A 9,240-nucleotide genomic window follows, 5' to 3' on the forward strand; every position below is an offset into this window, starting at 1 on the left:
CCTGCTGTCTAAAAACAACATGAGTCACACTCCATGTTACCTTTAAATCCACTGCTTCTCCCATGAGGCAGAAAACACCGACTCTGCTTCGGAGCCTGGGCTCTAAGCCAGAAGAAAACTTATTCAAGGGAACAAAGCCGAGCGTGTTTAAATATGCAGTGTAGCTGCCGCATGTATGTTACATACCAGCGCCTCTGGCTTATCGGCCTGATCTGCCCCTCATTTTGGGTCTGCCTCCTTCCCAACAGGTGTGGCTGATCAGCACTCACAATTAAGAGAGGGACGGGACAGCTGTTTGCGCTCTCTCCTCTTTTTGCGGTCTTACTTCTGGTGTTTATGTTTTCATTGGTTTCTGTTAGGACAGAGGGAAGAACCTTCTTCTGTGGGCCGGACAGTGGTGCCTCCCTTGCTTCTGTTCCATTTGGCAAATAATAAATAAATAAACACATGCACACTCACACAAGACCAGGTTGAGAGGCAGGTGGGTGATTCCCGAAGGGTACTCCCTCCTGGAATCAAATCGCCGCTCCTTCTAATGCACAGATTAGGACAACCAAATGTGCACTCCTCAAAACAAATGAGAATAGGGTAAGCAGAGAGAGGGCTGGTGCTCGAAAGTTGTTGCCTTCTGGCAGCAGCTTACTAAAATTCTGCTTCTTTGAATGCGCAGACCAGAACACGAGAATCGAAATGCTTGTTATCGGCACAAATAACACTCGTGGCTCTACAAATCGACAAGCCGTGTGTGGAATTCATGGACTGGAAGTATTCAAGTGAAATGGTGATGGTACGACATGGGTAGTGCCTCATGGTAACAATTTCCAGCATAATGATAATTAAAAATAAAAACCCTATTGCACTGTTAATTGCGTGTCACTTGCTGTCTTGCACTTAGTCTGTGTTGGTTCAGTTCCATCTTGTTCCTGCAGTCCATCAACACGTAATAGGAACGAGTGTGAACACACACATTTTTGAACGTGTTCGGTGTATTTCTTTCTGCAGTATTTCTGCAGCAAACCCTGATAGCGTTCGGGTCCACAGCGTGGACCGAAAGAACGCGTTTAAGAGCATCTTTGAAATCTTATCCTTAACATCATAAGCCTCTAATTCTGAATTACTCCCTCCAACAGACACAAAGCAATTAAACTCATCTTCTGGGGTTAATGAGATGTCGAGCGTTGAAGAGGTTTGGTCTCATGAGAAGTGTTTGTAATTGCTTGCTTGATTTCTTTTGGTGATCAATGAGTTATGAGATTTTCTGACATCGTGTTTACCCTATGGAGAAGCGTGTTAAGCACATAATAGAAATGCAAAAGACAATTCAAACGAATATACATGTTTAGCAACCTTTTTAATGCTTTTTGACACAGAACACATGCACAGTACACACACACTTGCGTAAAATGCAATAATTCCACTCATGTAATTTCAACGATTGTACAACCGAAGATATTCAGCATTCTGGAGATAATCTGAAGTCAACTGGGCAATGATTTTTCAGGAGACAACATTCCTATTGAATTCACTCTTGTATCAAGTAAACCGGCTTCATGTGATGCTATTTTCCCTTCCATGGAATCCTCTATGCCAGCAGGCTGGAACAAAATCATTATTGCTACATGTTGGCACCTTGGTCTGCAATTTTTATAAATGACCCTCTCTTCTTTTCTTGCTTGCGAGGCTTGCAGATTTATGATCAATAACACTTTCAGTTGTCCTGTTAAAGAACTATTAAACAGTGGGTAGGAAAATAAAACAATATCAGCACACAGTAAACTCGATGTGTGTCCTAATTGAAACAGCCTGGATGACCTGTTTGATTCTTGTTTGGAGAGAATTCAGAAGCGTAACGTGGTGGTCATGAATTCTGACGGCTTCAAAGAACTTCAAGATGAAGGAGTGAACCGCATGGCTCAAGCCTCTATAAGGAATTCCTTAAGACTGCTACTAAAGTCAGAATTAGTAAGAAACTTAAAAACATCAACAACAACAACAACAAAAATCCTACCAGACATTTATTTTTTGTGCATTAATCCCATAGGAAACATAAAACTCAACAACAAGTAATATTTTGTTGCTTCGTCCCTCAGTATATTGCACTGTGTTGACTTTAGTTGAAGGACAGGACAGGGACAGGTCTCCTGCACACATTGAAGATGATTAAAAATATTGTCGGAGCAATCACCATGGCAACAGCAGTGGAGAACTGTGGGAAACAACATAACAGAAATGTCAGAAAGATGTTACATCAAAGCAAAGTGCTGTAAGGTTGAGTCTCTGCCGACACGCTGCTGCACTTTGACCGGAGTGAAAAGTCTCTATGAGGATTAATTTGTTGCTGTGCTTATGCACAATTTAAAGGGACCACACTTTATACTTTGATAATGCATGCATTAATGCATATATTTATCATGTTCTACAATGGACTGTGATGGTTTATTTATAACTACACAATACTATAAAAAATAATATTCTGTTGCAACACATTTACATGCATAAAAGACAAAAGCATTTCATTTGAAATTAATTATGGGATCAAGGTTGTTAATGACTGACAAGTATGAAGCAAAGATAGGGCAAAAAATATGTTGATAAATGTAAAGATTACTTTAGTTTTTCTTGATGATAATAATAATAAAAATAATACATAAATAAATATGTGTTGCACCCAATTATCAAACCCCAATTATCAAACATCACTGCATGTCCTGAGAATATCTTATTAACCTGAATAGCAGCACTGCGGTCCGTTTGGAAAGATCGAAGATATACATTGAGGAGGGCAAGACTGCAAGGCAAGTAAGAGTCTTTGTCTTCTGAGTCTCTGCATCTACAAGAAGGAATACATTTTATTACAACTTCATGCTAAAAACAGAATTCTGTGCATTCTTGCTACACACACACACACACACACACACACACCTTCTGTACAAAGCACTTAGAAGCGAACTGTTGTCTGACATGTAGAGCTCTGAAAGGCCGAGGTGAACTAGTACAGACAGTGGCAGCCTGAAACCCTCCTCTGCAAGGAGGCCAAGGTTGTACCATCCCTGTGGAAGAACAGTGTTGCTTACACACACACACGGATATACCCACGCAGGGATTGCAATTATAAATAAACACAGGCTTAGACATTTGTACAAAATAAACAGACCTGTGGCTCATTCCTCAGGGCTGCCTGGGCGTACTTCTCTGCTGCAGAAAGCAAGTCTTTCTGCCTGCGGCCTTGGCCCTCGTAAAGCAGGTCGCCCATCCTGACCAAGGCTGGGGATACAAACAGGAATAATAAAGGGTGCAGAGTGAATGTTGGCACTCAAGTCTCCACATGCTGAAGTCCTAGAGGATAGTAATTTACCATAAGGGTTGGGATTTTGACTTTGTACTGTCAGGTTGTAATATTTCCACATACAGCTCAATGCAAAATCAGGATCCAGAAAACCAAACTGTGGACACAAAGAAAAGAAATATAAAAATGACATGCATAAAGGAAACAGGCCCAATGCAGCTAATATGGACGTAACCCACCGCATTATTTTCACATAGATAGGCCACGTTGAATTGTGCCACAGCGTACCCAGACTCTGCAGCCATCGTGTAATAAAACAGCGAGTGGAACCTGTTGAATGGTCACGGTGTTAAAATTATACGAAGGCAGGAAACAGGTCGACTGATCAAGACAGATGTGAATAGAGAAAAAATAATTACATGTCATTTTTGAGATATGAGTTCAAGGCTTTCCGCAAGACAGTGCCAAGGTAGCCGTTTTGCTCAGCCGCCTGCTTTGCCCTCCTGCAGTCAAAATAAAAAAAAGTTATTTCAGTCATTGCATGAAGACGAAACAAGCAAAGGAAGTTAAGAAAAAAAATGTAAGCAGCTCACAAAACAGCGTCTGATGGGCGTCTGTCGACGCGGCCGGGAATCCCAGTGTTCCAGATCTCAGCGAGGAGAACTGCCCCCCTGATGTGGCCTCGCTCTGCAGACCTCAGGTAGTACTGATAGGCCACAAACTGCCAGAGAGACACGCGTCAATGACTAGCCTGAAAGCATCCTGGCAGGTCGTCAGAGAGGGCATTCAGGCCTGGGCTCACCTGGTCAGCAGGCTTTCCTGGATACAGACCCTGTGAATGTATGACACCGAGATTCAGAGCAGCATCTGGACTCTTGAGGAGGTCCGCCTGCTCCCACAGCTGCGCCGCCCGCCGATAGTCCCGTTCAAACTGCTCATAGTACCAGCCCAGGGCGTTCATAGCAGGAACAGAACCCTGTGGGACAAGACATCAGACCAGGCAATGCAAAGAGTGAAAACTGCAACTCCTGATGTCACAGTAGAGATAATAAAAGACTAATGAAGTATTGCTACTACTCAAGCTCACAAACCCGATCCATGGCTTTCCTCAGGAAAGAAATGGCTTTCGGAACGTTTTTTTCTACCCCGTGCCCCTACGGAGAATTAAATAAAATGTGTTCACATATTTACTCTCGACATTTTGAAGGTTCATCTCTGTGCATCAGGCGTGACTCTGACCTGCAGGAGGACTATGCCATAGTCATACATTGACACCAGGTCCTCCCACTGAACAGCTCCCCTCTCATAGTGTTTCACAGCCTCCTGGATGTTTGGAGCCACGCCCTGCTGACCCCAGAACAGCAGGCGAGCAATTGTTTGCTGCAAGAGCGTTACAGGTTCGTTATTCGCTAAAACACATCATAAGACTGCGTCTTTGTTGCTTGTCTTTTCTGATCAAAAGTGCACTTTGAGAGACAAAACTCAAATCTGACGTCTCAACGCGCTTGAATTTTGCAGTTTACGAAATTTACTTCATTTCATCCGGTCCCTCTGAACTTTTGTATTCCTTGTACCTCGGCTTCAGCGGCTCCCCTGTGTGCCTGTAGCTTTAGCCATTGGAAGATATGATGGTCTTCATTGGTCTGGAGACTTAACTCCTCGTCGCGATTTAAATAAACAGCCTCAACAAAAGTCTATAAAAGAGAGGAAAGCAAGACGATGTGTTATTCTTTCTCTTCTTTCATTAAAAGGCACATAGTGTCCAGATATTGTACATCCTTGAAAATCACTGGTTAATACTGTGATATTAAAATATATATATATTCTGTTTTTTCTCTTAATGAAAGTAGCGACAAAATGAAACTCATGCATGATGGAAATGTAGAAAATAACCATAATAAGTGGAGCAACAGTTTGTTTCCATAGAATATATTGCAGCAAATTCTCCTCTCTGATTCACTGTGTTCCATTTTAATCAGAAACAGTATGTTTGTAATAACCTACAAATAAAATCATCTTTATTAATAATGTATTTAAGGGGTTAAAGTTATTTCAGGGACTCCAATAAACAGATTTAGCAGCAGAAGAGAATTTAAAAAATAAATTACCATCTTTACCGATAATAAAGAGCATCATGTTTGGATTTACCAAGATATGTCAAATGTGACACATGAAAGCTTCCAGTAAGAATTAAATACATCACCTGCTCTAATGTGGGATTATGGCGGTCTTCAATGGTCTGTTTGGCGATGTTTGCATAGTAAGCATAGGACAGGTCTGGGTCTGCAGGGAGGCCAAGGAGGCCCTGGTGATGCAGGTGACCCAGATGTAAAAGTGCTAATCGATCATCCTGCTGTGCAGCCAGTAGGGCCAGGAGCCACGCCTGAGCCAGGCATATAAGGACAATGTGAGAAGAGGAAAAACAAAAACAGACAGGCTCATCACAGGCAGCTGACCCAGCAGTGCACACCTTCCCAGGCTGTTTCTTGACTCCCAGGCCGGTGCTGTAGAGCACAGACGACATGTGCAGAGCTCGTGTATCAGCTAAACAGCCGGCCTGGAGCAGCAGCGGTAATATTCTGCTGACCGCTCCAGCGTTCCTTGCTCTGTCCAGCTTATGAAGCGATAAGGAGTACAATGCTCTGCCCACAGCGGGAAGGCTGACTCCTCTTGCCCCTGCAAGTCAGGGAGTGAACTCATTTTAGTGCTTTGTGCAAAAAAATAAAAGACAGATGCAGAACATGAATAATACTGAGAAGGGGTGGGGAAGGCATGACAAATTCATGCTGCGCAAGTAAACTTTTTTCATACCAACAAATCAAATTTTTATTTTTAGCAGTGATTCCAAAGTTTCAATGTTTCAAAGTTTCCATAAATAAATATAAATATAATATATATATATATATATATAGTTGGTTATTTCTTCTTTACTTTTGGAGTAACCAAGCTTGGAGAGGACCTGTATTATGTATTTTCACATAAAATATTTACATTTGATTGGAGGTTTTTATAATAGACAAAAAATGGCGATATTTGAATTGTAGACAAATTCATAAAGTACTCTCTGTTGAAGCTAAATTCCTTCATTTAAACCCTGTTTTAAATCTTGATACAATTGAAATACTAGTATTTACCAATAGTAATACTAAATAATTTCTTATTGTTAAATATGGTTCCTGACTGCATGTTAAATCCCCAGTATAACCTTCAATTATTGGCTACAACGCAGTAATTGCAACAGTACTTAATAAGTACCGTCAAATATTTTCATTATACCGTTTTTGAGAGCCAAAATCTGGGCGAGCTTTGCAGCTTGTCTTCTCTTTGGGACAGTCGCCTCCCACAGCCCACACTGTGCCTGTGATGGCAATCGTTCCTCTCCCATCCACTCATAGAAAGCATCCAAACAGGTCCCTGAAGTAAAAGGGCAGACAGTTTGACTCCACCATCAGCTCCTCTGCTGCTGAGGAGACCTCAGCGCCATCTGCTGGATGTAACGGCCCACTACCTAACTCTGTCCTCGGTTTGGCTTGGAGAGAGAAGCCGGTGATTTTCGCAGTCATCTCCAGGCGGAATGCTTGACAGGCCTGCAGCCATCCTGTCAGGTTCACAGTCCTGAGAACGTCGGGAATAACAACTTCCGACTGGAGGACAGGGAAAAAGCGATCAGACTTGACTTGTAGCTCCTGGTGTGTTTTCGGCTGGCGTATACTGCGCACTAAAAAGCCTATATCTGTCAATATGGTGACTGACTGAAGGATTAAAGCGATGCACAAGGTAAATACACTCATTTCTCACTCATAGCGCTTTACATCATGGGCCCGCATTCACCCATTCACCCACATCCTGGTGGATTAAGGCAGCCATGCGTTCTCCAGCTGCTCATCAGAAGCAACAGCTCTGGCTCCAGCTCCACAGCCGTGCACCGGGATGTATGTTACTGTACAGGAGCCTCTTACCGTGCTGTGCTGTGGTATTCTGTTGCGGTAATAAACCGCGGGTCCAAAATAGCCTTCAGCACTTTCTACGTAATTCCGTCCACCAATTACAAAACTCCCGTCTGTGTCATCCAGCTCCATGTTCTGCCCCAGCCTGAAGGATACAGAACACCTGAGTGGATCTTTGTTCCCTACGTTCACAGAGCCCAGAGATGTCGTTAGAGACAGACTTACATATGGTCCATAGTGTGAACCGTCCGTTGCTCATTGTGAAAGCACACGAGGGAGACGGTCACCTGGATGCCGTAAGAATGACGCCATTCATTTTCTTTACCATTGTTTACATGTTCTAAAGCCAACAATAGGCTACTCACCTCTCGGCCTTCCAGCACCAGACTGACCTGGCACCACTGCCTCATTGGCACTTTGAATGCGGAGACGAATGCAGTGGATGCTTTAGAGTCCCCTTCCACCTGGATGTGCAGCTCGCCTGTCCATGAGAAGCGAGAGACGGAAAATGTCACTGAGACAATAAGAGGGACTGTGAAGGTTAAACGTTTTGCAGATAAGGTCAGAGAGACCAGACTTCGATGATTTGGACATGTCCAGAGGAGAGACAGGGACGATATCGGTTGAGGGATGCTGAGGATGGAACTGCCAGGGAACAGGGCTAGAGGCCGAGCCAGGAGAAGATACATGGACGTAGTGAGGGAGGACATGACAATCTGCCTCATACCTGAACTTTTGAGGAACACTGATGGTGTGGCGTAGTCATTTTGGGAGTTTACGTGATGAAACACTCCACATAACCTTCTCTGGCAGGGTCCGCTCACAAATATCCACACGGAAAACATACCCCTGTCAAAACCACAGAGCGCACTGGTTAGCCAGCCCTTAATAAAGTCAACAGAAACTGGATTATGCTGTCCTACCAAGCATATGAGATGGTGTGAGCCCGTGCAAACTCCAGGACCTCGCTGCCGTAAGGCTCCAGAGACTTTGTGATGCCAAATGTTTCTCCAGTTGAAGCAAATATTGAAGACAGGAAGTGAACCGTTTCTGAATGATGTGAACAGTTGATATTAAATGAGCTTGAGTTTCTGACAGAATGCTTTTTTTTAAATTATATGTACCATCACATACTAACTTATTTGACCCTACCTTGTTCAAAAGGGCACTGTTTCTTTGCAAGGCGGCGCATTAACTGCAGCATCTGCTTGCTCCAGGACATGCACAGCAGATGCTGCTTCAGCGGTCGCTTAAAAGAAGGCTTAAGCTGCAACATCGCCACATCCTGAGCCGCGATAGATCTCTCGCTGTCATCAAATCCACGGTGTCTGACTGACACCAGCAGCATGCAACTCAGCACCCACTGGGAGTCAGGGATAATCCCATCACTTTGATACACCAACCAATCAGGCAGCTTCAGCTCCACAGTCCTTATTTTGGGGTCGCCGGGGACGCAGCTCCACTGTTTTAGCTGAAGGGTGGAAATGATGCCAGTGTCGAAATAGACAACACAGTCCAGCTGAACCATGGCAAGCTCATCACAGGAGTAGAGCACTTTCAGAAGATGCTCTGGGAGCGGCTCCTCTGGAGGATTCAGGAGCGTCACCAGGTCCGAACATAAGAACACCTGCATGAGGACAGGGGACAAGCGCACAGCCGGTAATCCATCTGAAGCATGAAGAGCTCAAGTATTAGAGAACACAAAGTGAAACCTTTTCCTACCTGCATGCTTAAGAACATCACACACGCACGTATCTCTAGAGTTTGCAAATCCATGGCTGACGCAGTATTCTATTAATATCCCCATCGAAGATTTCCAAGCCGTCAAGCAGTAAACCTCAAGATCCGGGTGTCATCCTGCTCCACCTTATTTGACCTTCTTTCATAGGTAAATATTTAACTACACCAACACCCACCTTGTCACTGTGTGTGCTCAGTGCAGGTAAGGTGGAGCTTTGAGAACTGGGTTACACACAATAGACAACCAAAGAGACATTTACATGTTTG

The 9,240-nt window shown here is 43.7% G+C and overlaps 1 protein-coding gene across 1 annotated transcript; it reads right to left on the reverse strand.

Moving 5' to 3' along the window:
- Positions 1 to 2,110: 2,110 nt before the first annotated feature.
- LOC137914698 (protein sel-1 homolog 3-like) lies at positions 2,111 to 8,961 on the reverse strand. Its single transcript, XM_068758196.1, has 23 exons — positions 8,956 to 8,961; positions 8,386 to 8,860; positions 8,157 to 8,283; positions 7,961 to 8,082; positions 7,599 to 7,714; positions 7,459 to 7,520; positions 7,246 to 7,378; positions 6,795 to 6,930; positions 6,563 to 6,700; positions 5,757 to 5,962; positions 5,490 to 5,669; positions 4,861 to 4,980; positions 4,526 to 4,666; positions 4,378 to 4,440; positions 4,089 to 4,262; positions 3,880 to 4,007; positions 3,706 to 3,789; positions 3,526 to 3,616; positions 3,356 to 3,443; positions 3,155 to 3,264; positions 2,923 to 3,050; positions 2,728 to 2,830; positions 2,111 to 2,206 (listed from the first exon to the last, which is right to left on the reverse strand). Exons 1-23 carry the CDS (start codon positions 8,959 to 8,961, stop codon positions 2,111 to 2,113), a joined length of 3,027 nt encoding a protein of 1,008 aa, XP_068614297.1.
- Positions 8,962 to 9,240: the final 279 nt, after the last annotated feature.

This window comes from Brachionichthys hirsutus, unplaced genomic scaffold (genome assembly GCF_040956055.1).
Source record: "Brachionichthys hirsutus isolate HB-005 unplaced genomic scaffold, CSIRO-AGI_Bhir_v1 contig_1000, whole genome shotgun sequence".
NCBI lineage: Eukaryota > Metazoa > Chordata > Actinopteri > Lophiiformes > Brachionichthyidae > Brachionichthys > Brachionichthys hirsutus.